General features: G+C 51.0%; 1 protein-coding gene and 1 non-coding gene across 3 annotated transcripts in view; both read left to right on the top strand.

Annotated features, from left to right (window-relative positions):
• Window positions 1–3,398: 3,398 nt before the first annotated feature.
• Window positions 3,399–18,902, top strand: part of Prodh (proline dehydrogenase 1) — a 21,031-nt gene continuing 5,527 nt past the window's right edge. The window contains exons 1-10 of one of the 2 annotated variants that reach the window (XM_020160871.2): window positions 3,399–3,713; window positions 7,905–8,104; window positions 13,554–13,588; window positions 14,104–14,253; window positions 15,309–15,373; window positions 15,595–15,711; window positions 16,117–16,196; window positions 16,927–17,005; window positions 18,512–18,604; window positions 18,726–18,872. In XM_020160871.2, coding sequence (XP_020016460.1) covers window positions 3,444–3,713; window positions 7,905–8,104; window positions 13,554–13,588; window positions 14,104–14,253; window positions 15,309–15,373; window positions 15,595–15,711; window positions 16,117–16,196; window positions 16,927–17,005; window positions 18,512–18,604; window positions 18,726–18,872 — 1,236 coding nt within the window. In that variant the 5' untranslated portion in view covers window positions 3,399–3,443. Of the gene's footprint in view, window positions 3,714–5,313; window positions 5,529–7,904; window positions 8,105–13,553; window positions 13,589–14,103; window positions 14,254–15,308; window positions 15,374–15,594; window positions 15,712–16,116; window positions 16,197–16,926; window positions 17,006–18,511; window positions 18,605–18,725; window positions 18,873–18,902 lie in introns of those variants that run through there. The other variant, XM_074061106.1, reaches the window with a different exon arrangement.
• Window positions 11,955–12,143, top strand: LOC141419046 (U2 spliceosomal RNA). Its single transcript, XR_012443722.1, has one exon. It is a non-coding gene; the product is annotated as a U2 spliceosomal RNA (small nuclear RNA).

Genomic DNA, 18,902 nt, shown 5'->3' with positions numbered 1-18,902 from the left:
TGTGGATTAACCTATAGTATCAAAAATTCCCGACAGTTATCTTGGCAAAACAAAAACTATTTTTAAGGCAATTTTTTGTAAATGTTATCAAGAGCAATATAATATTTTTAACATAGCCTTGTTGTTATGAGCTTAGAGAATTAAGTTTTAGTTTAATATCAGTACATTAAATTTTGACCTTATACAACCTTTAATGTAACTGGATTTTAGTTAACTTAATCACTTACATAAGCATTTATAAGCTCCATCTTTTTATGACAACTTACTCTGTACCTTTGTGACAACTTATTTTGTATCTTCTAGGGGAGCTTGTCTTTATCCTTTTTTATTTATTTAAAAGTATTTTTTAACCTTTTATTTTTTAAAAACCAGATCCTTAATATCTTACATATGAAATTTTTGTTACTTGTTGAAAACAACTCATAAGCCCTTTAAACTTAGAGCCTTATAGTTATATGAAAAAACCAGAAAGAAAGCAACCTTAAAATTATTTTTTGTATAAAAACAATTTATAGAAAGCCCATTTGTTAAAAAACCCATGTATTATAAGAGAGAATTAAATCCCAGATTTAATAGGCTAGGTCATTTTTAACTACCCAAATTTTAAGATTTCTGCTGCAGGCTGTGGACCCCCTTTTCTTTTCTTTTTTTCTCCTCTGGTCTGAGCCAGAGTGAATGCCTGCATCTTAATGAGACCTGATTGAAATAAGTTGAAAACCAGTTTTGTTAAAAGTAGCTGTAGAACAGAGAATTTTTTTACATTGACTCTGTAATAACGATCCTCAAGATGTTTACATATTCATATGTAACAAGGTTAAGCAGTTTGTAACAGAGATCTTTAAAACAAACACCCTGCTTTTTTGTTACCTTGAATATCACATTAACCTTTTAACAGCAGTTTAAGAACCATTTTGAAGATGCTTACACATACACATACACAAAAGTTTCATAAATTAAGCATGCCAGAAAAAAATGTCACCTTAAGTGTGCATGAGATGAGTTGGAATTTCAGGAGTAAATTAAAATTTGCCCAATGTTTTAAACAAATTCACACACTTATACCCATACATACACCCACACACAAAATTAGAGTGCACTCTCTAGAGGGACTTTTTTTTTCCAGTGAGACTGGGGTTTGAACGTAGGGCTTCAAGCTTGTAAAGCAGGCACACAACCACACCCAGACAAGCTGTTAATTAGCTTACTGGCAGCAGCTCAGTGAATTCACATTCAAAGACTGAGCTCCAAGAACAAAGGGGCCTTGCCTTATATACCCTTGTAAGCAGGTTACAGAGGCAATAAAATTAAAAAAAAATAAGATTTAACCCATATATGGTTACATGTAATTCTATAGGCTACTTCAGCCTAGTGCTGAAGAAAAACTCTACCACTTGAGCCACACCTCCTAGAGTGCACTCTCAAAAAAAGAAAAACTTTAAAATTATACCCAGAGGACTATCCGGTGGAATGGTGGAAGATGCCTCTGTTCTCTTGTGAGTCTCCCCCTTTGGAACTGAATTTTTTGTTATCCATCCCTTAACCTCAGTTGTGGCTATTTCTTGGGAAAAGCTTAACCTCCCTAATTCCTGGCTCCCTAAACCTGAGAGACCTGGTTTCACCCCAGATCACCTCTACCCCTTAGTGCTATGTGACCTTCTTCACGTTTGGATTCTTTAGGTTCTATCTCTCTGCTATACCATCCCTTCCTGCAGCTACTTTATCAGAACAAAGGCCTGTCTGTTTCTCTTCTGGTGCTCCTTCCTACTACAGTATAAGTACGAGAAAAGAAGAGGCAGTTGCAATCAAGTAGGTCCCAGACTGCCTTGAGGGTCAGGCAGGACCTACGGGGAAGTGCCCACAAAACTGAGCCTGAGGAGGAGAAAGGAGGGGGCAGGGTTGCACGGGGACTGCTGCCCACCTCAGAGCAACATGCAGACAGCCTGGAGCGCAGACAAAGGGTCAACTAAATGACCAGCACAAGTGGGAGAGGTACCGTGGGGCCACCAGAGGGAGGGACAATGATCATGAAAGGAAATGGGGAAGACTGGTGGCCGTGGCCAGCTTCTAAAGCCAGCCAATACTCTTGGTAAGTAGTTTCTGGGCTGCTGGAAGGACACCTCACCTCCTGCATCTGATCCTTGAACTATCTGCTATTTATGTCTGCCTTTTTTTCCTTCAATTCCAGCAGAAGGGCCAGAGGGGCCAGAAAAATCTGTGTCCTTTTAGGAAGCCTCTCTCAATCTAGAAAAGAGGTTATTGTGTTTCCCACCGGCATCTGGCAGTATCTGGAGACATTCTTGGTTGTCACAACTTTAACTCTCTTTCTCTCTCTCTGTGTATGTTATTGACATCTGGTAGGTAGTGTACAGAAATGCAGATAAACATCTTGTGATTCACCCAACAGTACCCATCCCACAGAATTCAGCCTCAAACATCAATAGTCTCAAACAGGTCAAAGCACCCAAAATACAGTGAGCTTTTTGCTAAGATGCAGGAAACACAGGACCAATCACTGGATGATGCTGGGAGCCTGGCTGCCACCCCGGTGAGACTCAGCCTCTGTGGAGGTACAGGAATGTCTGGAGGGGGCACCGATGGGTGAGTGACTGGAAGGAGTGTGCTATGGTAGGAGCGGTCAGGGTGAGTCAGTCCCTAGGGGAGGTGACATCTGCTACCGGGGCTGGCCGTCCAAGATGTTGCATCCGGCAGGCAGACAGGCAGTGTGAGAAGTCCCTTAGGAGGAGACAGATGCCTGAGTGAGGTGACAAAGCAGGTGGTTTTGCTCAGCCACCTATGGGCGACAGGGAGCGGGGTGGTGGAGAGGTGGGTAAAGAAGGAACCATGGGGTCCATGCTTGCCCGTGGGAGGGCGGTGGGACTAGAGGACAGGAGAGGAACAGCGGGGGTAAGCCTTATCCACGCTCTCACCTTGGGTGCGGGTGAGGTGAGGGAGAGAGGTCCACTTCCCAAACGTCCCTTTAAACCAGAGTACAAGCGGAACCACCTTGGATTCTCTGCAGGTCTGGTCTCAGCTGCGAGTCCACACTGCTCAACAAGGAGGAACCCAAGTGTGTATATGTGCGCTCGGGACTTATCTGGCCAGATTGGGGAACCTGGGAAACCCGAAATCAAACTGCACCCGGTCCCCGTTCCCAATCCCAAGGGGCGGGGTATCCTGTGCGGAAGGCGGAGCTTGGAGCGCGCTGCCAATTCTGGGACCACTGGCTGGGGAGGCGGGGCTCAGGCGCGCGGAGCGCGCTCGGCGGGCGGGGCCTGGTGCTGGGCGCACAAGGTTCTGGAAAGCACGAGGTGGGGCCTCCCCAGGATTGGGTGCGGGGAGAGGCTTCTAGAAACGAGGGCGGGGCCTCCAGGGCGGGGGCCTGAGGGGAGATGGAGGGGGGCGGTGAGTACTTAAGCTGCCCCAGAGCGCATAGAAGCCTCGCCATGGCTCTCAGGCGCGTTTTCTCTGTGCGCACCGCCACACTACGCCTCGCCTTACTTTCCACTGCGCCGGCGGCCCGCGAGCAGCCCACCTTGGGCCCGAGGGCCGTGCCGGCATGCGGGACGGCCGACGCTGCGCGGCCGCGGGTGCCGGTGGTGGACTTCGGCAACGCTCAGGAGGCGTACCGCAGCCGGCAGAGCTGGGAGCTGGCGCGCAACCTGCTGGTGCTGCGTTTGTGCTCGTCGCGGGCGCTGCTGGCGTACCACGAGCAGGTGCGCATGTGGGCAGGTGGGTGGATGGGTGGATGGGGGGGCGGGCAGGTGGACAAGGGTGGCGTGGGACATCTGCCTGGCCCAGGAACCACGATGGAGTTTGGAAGCGTAAAAAAGGCGGGCTATTCAAGCATCGCCTGTAGCTAGGGAAGCCAGGAAGGGAGGCGTTTCCTGCATGCACTTTTGGACCTTGTGAAGTTTCCTACTTGTTAATTACTACTAACTAGAAGCAAAGACCAATTGATGTTTAAGATGTACACCACTTGCAGGAATACAGAGTTAACACGTGGAATTTAAACTTGAGTATCCTTCATTATTGCTCAAAGGGTAGTCTGGCAGAAATTCGAGACCTCAGAATTCCACCAAGCTATGACCAGCTACTCCCTTACACGGCTACTTTGAACGGTGTTGGGGAACACGGGAAGCCGCCCAAATACCTACCTTTAAACTATAACATGGTAACTTTAAGAAGCCTGAGAGCTTTGGGGGAAGTTTTTTTTTTTAAATCAGGACACTGCTTTAGCCAGTCTGTAAGTATTAAAAATGACGGTTATCTCAAGGTGATCTGGGAAGTTTGCTAGGGTCCAGTTGTCGGTCCTGAGAGTCTGTGTGTTGACTTCTTCAGGTGAGACTGCACTGAGAGCACCGTGCTACTCAGCCCCACGGGGAGGTGAGAGTAAGAACCACACAGCTCAACTGAGAACACGGCAGGTGGGAGATGGGGGCAGATGCCCACTTAGGTGCTGAGCAGTTTTTGTCCTGAATCTTTTGGAAGGAACTTCATGACAGCTTTGGAGCCTAGGACTGTTGGTGGCAGGAGTGGGGAGAGGTGAAGAAAGGGCTTAACTGGAGTGTTGGTGGCCTCTGGGAAGCTGTGGCTGTGTTTGTGTCAAGTGGTGATGTCCTGAGCAAAAGCCTAACTGGGGAGGAGGGTGAGAAAGGACATGTAAGGTAAAGGAACCCTTTAGGGAGCCCCAGCAGTTCAGGGGCAGCAATCAGGCAGGTGTGGGCTGCCAGCTGGGGCAGGAATAGAAGGAGGGAAGGCCAACCACAGGTTCTGTATGGAGGGCAAGAACTGGACCCAGCTCCCTCCGTGATAAGCAGTTAAGAAGCCACCCCTACCTGTGACTGGCACGGAGGGAGAAAAGGCTAAGAACCATCCAGGCCAGATTTCCATAGGCACAGCAGTAAACTTTCTCTTCCAAGATTCAAAGCCAGTCATCCTATGGAGAAGCCAGCAGAGTTGGGGTGGGGGTTGCAGGATTTGATTTCAAGGGAAATGAGCCCCAGTCTCCTGATGCTGACTAAGGTCCTGTGGGTTAACCAAGGTAGGCATGTATCAGCTCCTCTGTTCCTCAGGAACCTGTCCAGAGAAAGTACTGGAGATCAGGACTGATAGGGGACCCAGAGATGACTTTTTCCAGACTCCCCTTCTGTCCAAGCTGTGCCCAGAGGAACCCCTCTGTGGGGTCTGTACTGCTCATTGCTAGTGGTTTCACTGGTGCCCATGGCATCACTGCCTGGTGAAGGAAATGGAGCAGAAGCTGGGCCCTGGGCCTGGCAGCTGCTTACCAGAACCCAGACTATTGGGCTCATTCTTTGGCCTGTGGGAGAGTTCCTCATGCCGAGCTCCTGCTGTTCTGTGTGGCTCTGGCTGGGACTGTGAGGTCATCAGACCTGCTCTGAGGAGTGTCAGGCTGCAGGAGCTGAGGTTGGAGCTAATGCCTTAAGTGAGAACTCAGTTGGGGCCACACTTGCCTGAAAGCCATCTGTTTGAGAAGGATTTAGAAAAGTCTGGGGCTCCCATGCTTGGAGGTGAGGCTGGCTCAGAGGGACTGAATGGACAATAATACTGGTTTTTTGGGGGGTAGAAAGGAGAGAGAACTGGCTTTAAGTTGCTTGCTTCCTGGCATTTTTAAAATTTTTTTTGGGACATGGTCTTGCTATGTGGTCTCAAACTTGTGATCCTTCTTCCTCAGCTTCCCTTGTGCCACCATGCCCGACCTGACTGTCTTTTACAGTGAAAATGAGTGTATATATTACTGGTGCAAATTTGTAAATTCTCAAAATGATTTCTCAAAGGCATGGTTCAGGTGGTGCCTTCCTAGGAAGACTTTCAAATGGCTGTTTGATGATGGAATCTGCTTTAATATTGCCAGCCTGTGCACTTCTGCAGTCCTCAGTGGCAGGTGGCTTCCCCTTGGCCGGGGTGAGAGGGCATGTGGTTGCCTCTGGTGGCCAATCACCCCTGAACCTACCTCCTGTGGAAAGCAGGTCAGCATGCAGGGTGTGTTGGGAGCTTTCAGCCATGGTCTTTGGACCAGTTCCCTATCTGTGTAAATAAGGCACTCCTGGCACCAGTGCAGCATGACTCCTTCTTCATGTGGTGTTGGGTTTGTGGCAGGATTGAATATTTAGTTAGACACAGACAGACTGTGTGGCCCTGTACGAGGGAGCTTGCCATAGACAGTTGCCTATCCTTCCTCATGGCTTGTTCTTGTTGATTCTCTCAGAGCTGATGTGGATGAGGTCAGAAAGTTTCTCTAGCACTGCATAATGGTTCTTAGGTCCCTGAGTCAGCCCTGCTCACCATTTGAGTGACCTCTGATTTGGGCAAGATCTGTCTTTTCCTCTAGCTACCCCTGGCCCCTGCCCTGGTAGGAATCAAGGCTAGCTGCGTCTCTCAGGTTCCCTGACTCTGGCTTGGGCTTGGTGAGACACAGAGGTCCAATCCCATCTCAGATATTGGCATGATCATTTTCCAGTTTCAAATCCTCTTGATAAAACAACAAAATGCAGAAATATCAGATGCTGCAGAGAGGCAGCACAAAGGCAGGGACACCTGTGTGCAGATGTGGCTGGGAGGCATCTCTGTGGAGCACCAGTGTATAGTTCAAGGAAAAGGTAGCGAGGTCACAGCTGCTCAGGACTGGTTGGGGTTGGATGGGGAGAGGTGCTTAATTTGCTAGTGTTTTTGCTTAGACGAGATGGTTTCCTTTCAGAAGAGAGATTCTATTGCCCATGAGGTTTGAAAAACCCCAGGCTTGGAGGTTTCCTGGAGCAGAGGCTCAGGGTGGGGAGACGGCGGGCACAGGGGCTTCCATTGAGGGTGGTGGGTATGCTTTTGGGCATCCAGGAGACTCTGGCTATCTCTATTCCCTCCCTCCTGGCTATCCTCACTTTGGGATCCCCCCCCTCATTCTTCATGTCACTTCTTGCCTTACTAAGCCCCTTCCCTGGATCTAGGTTAGTAAATATCCCCCACCCCTATCTGCTAGCACTGCGTCTGTCCCCCTTTCCTTCATCATGAGTGACCTTACTTCTTCCCCTTTGGGATATCCCTTCCATTATGGCATCTGTTTCTTTCAGTTTCCTTTTCCTAGAACTGTGCCTGGCACACAGCAACTCAGGACATTTGAGAGAATGCTGACAGAAATTTGAGACAGGGTGAGATGAGGTTGGAGGGGAAAGCTGAGTGTTTTCTGGGCAGCTGTCTTCCTCAGGTCAGGGGCACAACCATCAGAGCAGCTGGTCAGCCCTGGACCAGCCCCATTGGTCCCATGGTGGACCCTCATTGCAGAGACCTTTGTAGCTGGGCGTGCCTCGCACTAGCTGAGCTCAGGCTTTGCTTGAGTTTTGTATGTGTTCATTATTCAGCAACTACTTTGAGGGCTGGCCTTGTGCCAGGTGCTGTTTTGGGGAGTTGGAATAAGAGTGAAGAAAACATTGAAAAATCTAGGCACTTTTATTCTAAAAAGTTGCCTTGGATTCTCTTCCTCCCCAGCAGAACTGCAGAGGTATAGATACGGAGAAAGGAAAATGTCGTCAGGGAATCCACCATGCTCCTCTTTACCCACCAAGCAGTGGTCAGGCGCCCGCTGTGTGCCCAGGCCTTTGGGGGTGGGCTTCTGGAGGGAATCAGAGCAGGTGGAGGATGGGTGGGAGGTGGCATCTGGATTCTGCCATTCTGCCCTGGAGAAGGACTGACTCGCGGTTGCTATGAGTGAAGGAAGCTAGATACTCTGGGTGTTCCCTAGAAAACCAGTGTCATGGGCCAAGTTTGACCTAGGGGAGATGAATGATATCAGGCTCTGTGGTTGGACTGAAGTATGTAGGGAGGTGTAAGCAGGGGTCCCTGCTGGGGAGGGGGAGGCCAGATGGCCTAGATCAGTTGCTTCCCTTGCCTTTCAGCTGCTCCATATTGCCAGGAAACTTCTGGGCCAGAAGCTGTTCAACAAGCTCATGAAGATGACCTTCTATGGGCAGTTTGTGGCCGGTGAGGACCAGGAGTCTATCCGGCCTCTGATCCAGCATAACAAGACCTTTGGTGTTGGTTGTATCCTGGACTACGGAGTGGAGGAAGATCTGAACCTTGTGCGCACGAAGTTGGAGTAAGACCTGCCTCTCCAGAGCTGAACAGGCGTCTGGTGGTAACCCCAAACTATACTGGCATTCTGGGGGGCCATGTCCAACTGCTGGGCTTCAGCATCTGCTAGGTGGAGGCCATGGCTAGGAGAGCCAGGTTGATTACCAGCGGCTGTCTTGCATTGTGCCTGTAATTCTTGCAGTTTTGCTTCACGCAGATGATAGCTCTGGACTTTCATGGAAAGCCTGATGTGTGCGTGAGCCCAGCAGAGAGTTGAGAATAGGGCTTGTAAACTTTGGCCCTTGGCCCTCTCCAGCCATCTGACTGGTCTTGCCTCGATTTGCAAGTTAAGAATGTTTTTTGCATTTGTGAATGGTTGAAAGCAATCAGAACAAGTTGAATCACGTTTTGTGATGCAAAAACTATAGAATTCAAGTTGCTTTTGCCCTGTGGGGCAGAGTTGTGTAAGCATGTCGCGTCTAAGGCCGAGAATATGTACTAACTGGCCGAGAGTATGTACTAACTGGCCGAGAAAGAATATGTACTAACTGGCCGAGAATATGTACTAACTGGCCGAGAGTATGTACTAACTGGCCGAGAGTATGTACTAACTGGCCGAGAGTATGTACTAACTGGCCGAGAGTATGTACTAACTGGCCGAGAGTATGTACTAACTGGCCGAGAATATGTACTAACTGGCCGAGAAAGAATATGTACTAGCTGGCCGAGAATATGTACTAACTGGCCGAGAATATGTACTAACTGGCCGAGAAAGAATATGTACTAACTGGCCGAGAATATGTACTAACTGGCCGAGAGTATGTACTAACTGGCCGAGAGTATGTACTAACTGGCCGAGAGTATGTACTAACTGGCCGAGAGTATGTACTAACTGGCCGAGAATATGTACTAACTGGCCGAGAAAGAATATGTACTAGCTGGCCGAGAATATGTACTAACTGGCCGAGAATATGTACTAACTGGCCGAGAAAGAATATGTACTAACTGGCCGAGAATATGTACTAACTGGCCGAGAGTATGTACTAACTGGCCGAGAGTATGTACTAACTGGCCGAGAGTATGTACTAACTGGCCGAGAGTATGTACTAACTGGCCGAGAGTATGTACTAACTGGCCGAGAGTATGTACTAACTGGCCGAGAGTATGTACTAACTGGCCGAGAAAGAATATGTACTAGCTGGCCGAGAATATGTACTAACTGGCCGAGAAAGAATATGTACTAACTGGCCGAGAATATGTACTAACTGGCCGAGAGTATGTACTAACTGGCCGAGAGTATGTACTAACTGGCCGAGAGTATGTACTAACTGGCCGAGAGTATGTACTAACTGGCCGAGAGTATGTACTAACTGGCCGAGAGTATGTACTAACTGGCCGAGAAAGAATATGTACTAGCTGGCCGAGAATATGTACTAACTGGCCGAGAATATGTACTAACTGGCCGAGAATATGTACTAACTGGCCGAGAAAGAATATGTACTAACTGGCCGAGAATATGTACTAACTGGCCGAGAGTATGTACTAACTGGCCGAGAGTATGTACTAACTGGCCGAGAGTATGTACTAACTGGCCGAGAGTATGTACTAACTGGCCGAGAGTATGTACTAACTGGCCGAGAATATGTACTAACTGGCCGAGAAAGAATATGTACTAGCTGGCCGAGAAAGAATATGTACTAGCTGGCCGAGAAAGAATATGTACTAGCTGGCCGAGAAAGAATATGTACTAACTGGCCGAGAAAGAATATGTACTAACTGGCCGAGAGTATGTACTAACTGGCCGAGAGTATGTACTAACTGGCCGAGAGTATGTACTAACTGGCCGAGAGTATGTACTAACTGGCCGAGAGTATGTACTAACTGGCCGAGAGTATGTACTAACTGGCCGAGAAAGAATATGTACTAGCTGGCCGAGAATATGTACTAACTGGCCGAGAAAGAATATGTACTAACTGGCCGAGAATATGTACTAGCTGGCCGAGAATATGTACTAACTGGCCGTTGACACAAACATTTGCTGGCCCTGGTGTCGGAAGCTTCTTTGGCTTCCTGCTTTTCTGCAGTCTCTCTTCCTAAGGATTCCTGACTGGCTGGGTGGGTCCTCTACCCCACCCTCACCCGCCTTGGCCCATCCTGAAATCGTTTCCTAATCTGCAGGTGGCTCTGTCTGGAGGGTATGGAACCTGCCAATTTGGGTCTCTGCCCAGGCATCCATGTTGAAGGGAATTGCTGTGAGGAACAGTGTGGCAGGCCAGCCTCGAGTCTCCTCCTGACGTTACTGTCCTATTCCCTGGGCAGTGAGTACTGGGGACAGATTTCACTGACGTGCCCTTGTGGGCAACAGGACAGAATGACCTTATTCTGCTTCCTGGTGTAATGCCAGACTCACCAGAAGTCCATGCAAGAACAGTCCCTTCTTTGCAAAGAGTTCGTGCCTGCAACCCTGCAGGCCAGCCCTCACTGGTTTTGGGTTCTCTGACTCTGACTGTGGCTGCATCTGACCCATGTGAGGCTTAGGACAGGCCAGCTGTAGACCTTGTCAGGCCCCAGGGTTTGCTTTGCCCCTCCCCAGGTAGCTGCAGGGAGGGGGTAGGGAAAGACAGTCACATGAGGCCTCTTACCCTGGGAACAGAATGTCTGTCCTTGTTTCAGCATGCTGGTTCATAGCTGATTGGCCTGAGGATCATAGCCTGTGCCTTGTGATTGGCTGTTTTGAAGGTGGAGTGGAGGGGTTACCCAGCCCAAGCACCCCCCTGTGAGCCTCTCTGCTGCCAGGGAACCTGATTGTAGTCTTTACTGAAGCTGCCTGTTGAATCACTAATGGGTTCTGTGGCCTCAGTCCCAGACTGGGTGAGGACTTGGTGGTTGCATAATGGGAACTTCTCTCTTAGGCTCTTGTGGTATGAAAATTGGAAGTAGAAACCTCGTATGGTGGTACATACCTGTAATCCCAGCACTAGGGAGGTTGAGGAAGGAGGATGAAGAGTTTGAGTCCAGCCTGGGCTACATAGTGAGACCAGCCCTTGCAAAAGAAAGAAAAAGAAAATTGGAGGTGGGCCTGCCTGTGCCTGGCCTGAGGCTGCCCCTTCCATCCCACCCTGCCCTTAGGAGCCCATCTCTCTGGCACTGCCTCCATGGGTTGTTCAGATTTTCTGCTTGTCCTACAGATGCTGTGCTTGGGCTATGGGACATGAATGGTGATTCCTCCCTGACCTAACAGGGTTACTTACTGCCATCCAATGAATACCAGTGACAGGTGACAAGGATGCATGCCCAGGTCTGCTTCTGGTGGCTGTACCTTTGGAGGGGCCCGTGCTGTAGAGCAGGGCTGGACTTGCAAGAGGTCCTTCATCCTCCACCCTATCTTGTGACCTCCATGGGTATGCCTGGCCAGGAATGACCAGCCCTGCAGACTCCTGTGCATGTCCCTTGAGGGGGGAGGGGGTAGAGATCTGTTTTCCTAACCCACCCTCCTGTCACAAGGCCCATAGACTAAATAACACAGGGGAAGGATGTGAAGGCCACTACTCTGAATTAAGGCCGTGGGGGAGGGGGGGAGGGTGTCTCTGGCCTGCACCTGCCTAATGGAGGGAGGTGGAGCTACGTGGTTACAGAGCCAGATCTTCCCATCTGAAGTCACTCAGGTGCCCTGAGGCCCAGCGTCTCTCCTTCCTTGTCATAAGGGATTCTGCCCTGGGCAGCACTTGGTTGCTTTCTCTGCCTTAGCGGGGCTATCCATGGGGGATGGCTTTGGTTGGCTGTTCTTAAGCCTGAGATTGGTCTGCTTGAGCCCACATCAGGGATCTTGGGAAGGGGCCCAGGAGCTCTCTGTCCCAGGCAAAAAGGTTGTGCGTATCGCTTCTCGGCCTTTTGGCTAAGATCAAGTGTAGTATCTGCTCTTATCAGTTTAATATCTGATACATCCTCTATCCGAGGACAATATATTAAATGGATTTTTGGAACAGGAAGATGGAATAGGGGCTTGCTCCATCCACTCCATGCATTGACCTGGTATTGCAGTACTTCCAGGAACAGTAACCAAAAAAAAAAGGTCATGTGTGGGGCTTCGTCACATAGTGACTTTTCACTCTCTTCTGAGCATGAGGTGGCTATAGCTGTAGCTGACTGCCTTGCTCCTGCTCCTCCCACCCCTCCTCCCCCATTCCCTGGGTCATGGCTTTGTGGGCTGAGTGTCATGAGGGGAGCTTCAGGCCTGTAAAGACTTGGCCCCACTGTGATTTCTGAGTCCTGACGTGGGTGTTCTGGCTCAAAGTCCCCAGATAAGAGCCCTGGGACAGGAACTGGGTCCAGGGGAGGGCTTTTTGACAAGGGGTTCAGTGAACTAGGACTTGCTCTGTCAGTAGTGATGTCAGAAGCCATTGGTGACAAGGCCACTTGATACATGAGGCCTCCAAGGTACAGGTAACTGTTGCCTGTCATCACTCTCCATCTCTGCCTTTGTCCTGAGGGATGGTTGGGGAAAGCCACTGTCCTTTCTTATGAGCGCCAGTATACTAGCCTCAAAGTCCTGACCTTATGAGGATTTTGGAAGTCCTAGGATATTATGGGAAACTGAGAAGCTTTTTAAGAAGGGCTTTTCAGGGGAAACATGTACTCCAGGGGATGGAGCACTAGGAGAGGGGCACATGAAGAGCTGGAGGAGGAGACAGGTAACATCTGGTTTGCTTTTCTTTTTTTTGTGGTACTGGTGTTTGAACTCAGGGCCTGAGCCAACTCCGTCAGCCCTGGTTTACATTTTGAAAGAAAATTTCTGGTTGTTAATTTGGAAAATAAGCTCAAGAATCAGGAATGAAGCAGGGAGAGCCAGGTAGGGTGATATACACCTATAATCCCAGCACTCAGGAGGCTGAGGTAGGAGGATCACAAGTTTGAGGCCAGCCTGGGCTACATAGTGAGACCCTGTTTCAAAAAACCCCAGAACCAACCAAATAAAAAAAGAATGGATGTCCTCTGAGGAGCATGCACCTTCGATGTGGGTGTAGAGGCTAGAGCAAGTGGGACTTTGTGTGCGGATGGCTTCCTGCCTTCATTCCTCATCTGGCTGTGTTCTTATCTTCCCTGGGCAGAAGCAATGCCTTCTTGCTACCTTTTCCCAAGAATGAGCTATGTGCTCTAGGCTGTTCTGAGACTCCCCACAGATAGCTTTTATTACTCCTCACTAGTAGGGAGGGGCTCCATCCACAAGATATAGGAGGTTCTTGGTGCTGAAAGGCTGCTGTCTCTCCCTGGTCATGCCTGAGGGTTGGGGAGGGGTGGAGGAGGGGCCGGGTCTGCCTGGCCAACCCTGAGCAGGACTGTGCGTTGGAGCCAGCCCTGTCAATGTCACCATCATGGTTATGATCAAGTCCACAGCTCAGCCTCAGCAGCCCCTCCTTGTGACCTGCAGCTCAGGTGGTGTGACTCTGACCTTTGCCTCTTCCTCCTTCCTGCAGGTCATGTACCTCTGAAGTACAGAGGGATGGCAGTGGTAAGTAAGATACCCTCTCCATCCCTGTGCATATCCTGGTGGCCCATCTGTGTTTGGGGTCTGACCAAGCCCTGGGGCGAGGGATAAGGCCTAAGGCTCCTCCTCAGGCCCATGGCTCTCAGTGTGGCTCTGTGGGCCCTCCCACACCTGACAGCCCCCTGGTGAGGGGCAGGCCCCACTTAGTTCTCACATCCCTCCCAGGTGGACTCAGTTTCCTTGACCCCCTCCGTGGGCAACAAACCAAGCCTTTGTGGTAGTGACACGCTTGGTTTGCCCACAGTGTGGCTTAGCTAGGTGGAAGGAACAGCAAGGGCGGGGGAGCATGGCTAAGTGGGGCGGGGAGAGGGATAGCTTTTGGGAACTGCAGGGTGCACAGCACAGGGGGCCTGGTTTGACCCATCCTAAGGGCGGTGGGGCCCTGGGATATCACTGGTGTGTGTCAGGAGTTGGGGATTAGAGGTGTATCTCTGAGTAGAGCTGGTGTCTGTGCTCAGGCCGTGTGTCTACCTTCGCAGGCACAAGTAAGAGTGAAAAGCAGTATGAGGACCATGTGGTGTTCGGAGACTGCAGGGATGATGTCATCTGTGCCCGCATCAACGTCTATGCCAACGAAGCCAAGTGTGACAGTAACATGGAGACCCTCTTGTTTTCCATTGAGGCCTTAGGTAGGTCTGCTGCACACACTTGTCAGGCCCCAGCCTGGGCAGACCCCTGGGGAGGTGGACACACTGGTTGGTGAAGAAAGCTGGGGTGGGAGTGAAAGGACTGGGTTGAGGTCACACTGGGGTTGTGACATGTTTAGTCCCTTCCTGAGGGTCCTGGCTGTTTCCTAGACGGCTCCTCCTGCCCTGCTTTCTTCCTACCCTCCATTCTCCTGCCCTCTTCTGGGCATGGTACTCAGATGTGGAGTGATAGAAGTCCAGCCCTGGGGTCAAGGCTCAGTTCAAGGAGCTGGTGCCCCATACGCTTTGATAGGGAATCATTCCCTGCTGCAGCCTGTGAGGGATGGGGGGAGGTGAGTTAGGCCATAGGTCATTAAACCCCAAGTTCTTAAGTCTTTAAGAACACAGAGACCCCAGCACAGTCCCTATGCTGTCCCTAGCAGCTCTGCCATTAGTGGTAGTGGGTCCCATGGCTTTTGAACATTTTAAAAGCTCAATGAATAAGGGATGCTTGGAAGTGGCTGCCTAATGGGCTGGTGGGGGGAGTCCCAAGAAGTCGAGCCAGTGCTCTTGTCATTTTGGTGAGTGGTATCTGCTTGCCCCCTGCTAACTCTCCTTGGGAGCAAACATAAGGTAGGGGGACATTTCAGCACAGATTGGCACCCTTCCTGCCCCAGCCCTTATTTTGCTTGGCCTTTCTGTGTCCTGTAATCCATGCATGGACAGCCTGTAGTGCTCACAGCATGGGGAGGAAACTGAGGTAGGGAGAGCTGGGGAGGCCATCAGGGCTGCACAGTGATATGCAGGTCTTGCTGGTTCCTTTCCTTGTTGTTTTCCTGCACCATGTGGCAGACACAAATACGAGTGGTAACTTCCTGCCTCTGTGGCAGGGTCTCTGTAGAGGATGTTTGAGGGGCTGGGTAGCACTGGGGTTAGGGACCTGGCAACAGGACCAACCTGGGGGAGTGGGGAGCTACAGGGCACACATGGTCCTCTAGGCTCCTGGTCTCCCTCTTCTACCCAGTGACCCTCACAGCTCTTCCTTTGGCTTCTGACAGGTGCAGTCAGTGATGATAACTTCTTAGCCATTAAACTCACTACACTGGGGAGACCCCAGTTTCTGGTAAGTGCTAGAACCTTCCATGTACAGAGTCTTTGCAAGATTTTGGGGTGATGCCATGGGCCTTAACTGACAACAGATGTGCATATACCTTGGAGGCTGTGAACTAGGGTTGCAGGGTTGGGGCGGAATGCATGTCGTCTTGGGGGTCCCTGGGGTAGTATGGGGGTCTGGGGGACCTGGGCAAGTTCTGCAGACATTAGCTCAGGTTTGTATGTTTGCAGCTGCAATTCTCAGACATGCTGATCAAGTGGAGACGGTTCTTCCACCAAATGGCTGCAGAACAAGGGCAGGCTGGACTTGCTGCTGTGGATGTGAAGCTGGAGGTGGCAGCACTGCAGGTGGGGCAATCCTTCCCTGCTTCCCTGTAGACGTGAGGGGCAGGCACCATGGGGGCTTGGGAAGGAGCCCTACCCAGCACCACCGGCGGGGGACGAAGGGTTCAACACATGAGCCTGTGGGGGGGACATTTCATATTCAAATCATAACAGTAACAAAGACTGGAAGTGCTGGCAAGAGAGGAGGGGGCTGGCTCTGCAGGTAGTAGATTGGGGGAGTTACAGGGATGGAAAAGGGTACTAGTAGACTCATCTCTGCAGCAAAAAACAGGAGGCTGAAATGAATTCTGTTCTTGGTAATGATGTAATAAAGTCAAACAGCACTACAGAACCATGGTGCAGGGGAAGAGAAGTTAATGGATGCATCCGGGAGATGACCGCTCTGACTTTGCCTTCTCAATTCTCAAGGAAAGCATTGCCAAGATGGGCATCGCATCCAAGGCTGAGATTGAGGACTGGTTCACACTGGAGACCTTGGGAGAGTCTGGGTAAGAGCTGAGTCCCAGCTGAGAAGAAGGAGGACCATCTACCCTGGTGAGCCATGGTACCAGCTGAGCTCCAATGGCTTCTTTTAATCCTGGTCACCTCCTTGGAGAGAGTGGGCCTTGAGGGTGGTTCCTGATGGGGAGGTGGGAGTTGCTAGTTGCTGGAGCTGGGCAGTGTGGACACAGGGCTTCCTATAGAATTACCTGGGTCCCAGAGTAAGGGTGTCACATGCAGCCCTCATGGAGAGAGCCACACTGGCACGCTCAGGGCTAGGGGCTAGGACTGAGGTCACCAGGTCCCCTCTAGTCAAGTCAGGGAGGTGGCTCAGGGTAGAGCCACTGAGCCTTGCATGTGGCCCTGGGCCAGCCCTTCCTGCTGCAGCTCCCCAGTCTTTCTGCAACTCTGTCTGTCTCCTGCCTGGTCGCCTACCTTTGCCCCTTCCCTGTGCCCACCTGACCTTGGCATTCTCAGTGCACACTTTGCATTTTTATAGCAGGCACCCCTTTGCAAGAACGTTCATGTTTAGGTTTTAATTTTTTAAATGGGGGAATACTAGTATCTTTAAAAAATGAACACCACTGTGGGTTTTGTTGGTGGCTTGGTTTGGGAGTACTCTTTCAAGGAATAGACTGGTTTGGGCCTGGGACCTCCAAAGAACCCTCGTGCCTGTGTGTAAAACTGCTTGGCTGGATAGAGACTGCGGCCACTCTGCTCACTCACCTTGTCCCTCAGCACTGTGGACTTGTTGGACTGGAGCAGCCTCATTGACAAGACCCGGCTCTCCAAGCACCTGGTGGTCCCCAATGCACAGGTAATACTCCCCCTCATTGGGCCAAGAAGGGAATATGTCACTTGCTGCCTACCCTGGGGACTCGTGTGACTGATATTGCATCCTTTCTAGCTCCACGAGGAGGAGACAAACCACAGTGTCCACAGAGCGCTCAGTAGGACACAGATCATGTGGATCCTTGAGGCACCATGAGGGAAGGGTGTCTGTGGGTCACCCCAAGTCATCTAGCCTTGTGTGTTAGGCCACCCCAAATGTGTTCAGAAATGGCAGCAGTTGCTTTGTTCCCTCTCGGAGGTCTGTGTTGACAGGGCTCAGCTGGGACAGTTTGGGGTCTCCCATGCGTTTGTACTCAGAGTGGGCTTAGAGGTGCTCCACTTATGTCCTGAGGCTGATGCTGGCTATTGGCCAGGCTTCCTCCCATCTGGCTGGGTTTTGAGGGTGAGTGTCCCTTGAAGCCAGGGCTAGATAGAAGCTCTGTATCTTCTCCAGTCTGGCCTCTGAAGTCACAGTGTTACTTCTGCTTCATTCAGTTTGTTGAAAGCGAGTTGTGAGGCTTTCCTGTATTCAGGGGAAGAATGGGACTGCTTGAAGCCCCACCTATGCTCGAACGGGAGGGAGGGATAGAAGAAGCACCATGGAAAAGTGTCCTGCAGATGCCTCTTCCATACTTTCAGCCCCAGCCCCAAACTTTGTGCCACTGACCTAGAGCCTCAGGGTGTGACCATGTTCAATGCAGCTCTGTTCCACAGTTAGGCTGTTGGAGCTATATGCATATATGTGGCCAGAAGTAAAGTGTTGGTACCCAGGGAGGTGAGGCTGCTGGGAGCTCGTGGGGTGGAGTAGGGTCATCAGCCCTCCCAGGAGCATCCTGGGCCATGTCAGCAGGAGAATGAGAGGCCCTGGAGCTGCATGGGTTCCCTAAAGTGGGTGCTGCTCCTTCCAGTCACCAATCCTCAGCTGATCTGCCTGACTCCATGAAGGCTACCATCTTGGTTCTTCTGCTGCATGTCAGTCTGTATCCTATGGCCATCCCATGTGGCCTGTAGCACAGTTCTTTCTCTGGAGCCCTTTCCATGTTCCAAGCTGAGCCCCTCTTGTTGATTGGGTGGTCAAGTTTCACTTTCTTTGCCTTGTGTGGCATCAGTACCCCTCCCCCAGCAGTGGAAGGCTGTGGAAACAAATACCTTGGAGTGCGGGCCTGTCTTGGGCCTGAAGGTGCTACTATGGGCACTGAGCTCCCTGCTGATGCTGTCAGGCTCCACATAGGACGGGGGGCTAGCTGACCATAGCGTTCCAGGGCATCATGCCAATGTGGCTGGCTGGTCTAGGGCAAGGCATGCATAGTAGGGGAGACACAAGGAAAGGAGGCCTCCCTGGTCCTGGGATAGGTTCCAGTGGCCCTCCTGACCTGCTTGAGGGGTAACGGTACTGGTGGGCTAAGGGCAGCACTGCTGAAAGGTACAATGCTAGCCTCAAGGCAGAGCCTCCCTAGGCTCACTGTGTCCTGACTGAGTACTGTGTTCTCAGACAGGACAGCTGGAGCCCCTGCTGTCATGGCTCACCGAGGAGAAGGAGCTGCAGATGACAAGGATGCTGCAGAGGATGGATGTGTTGGCCAATGTGTGAGCCGGCCCCATGTGGGGTGGGGGGGTCAAGGTGCTAAGAATCCTGGGACTTGCCTAGAGGGAGGGAAATTGTCTCACTGGAGCTACAACTCTCCTGCCCCTGCTGCACCTCTCAGAAAGCCATGGAGGTGGGTGTGCGGCTGATGATTGATGCCGAGCAGACTTACTTCCAGCCAGCCATCAACTGCTTGACCCTGAAAATGCAACGTAGATTCAATGTAGAGAAGCCGCTCATCTTCAACACATACCAGTGCTACCTCAAGGTACAGCCTCCCCAGCTGTATCCAAGGCTT

The sequence above is a fragment of the Castor canadensis genome, chromosome 18 (genome assembly GCF_047511655.1).
Source record: "Castor canadensis chromosome 18, mCasCan1.hap1v2, whole genome shotgun sequence".
NCBI classification, from domain to species: domain Eukaryota; kingdom Metazoa; phylum Chordata; class Mammalia; order Rodentia; family Castoridae; genus Castor; species Castor canadensis.
This window is presented reverse-complemented; position numbering and strand designations above follow the sequence as displayed.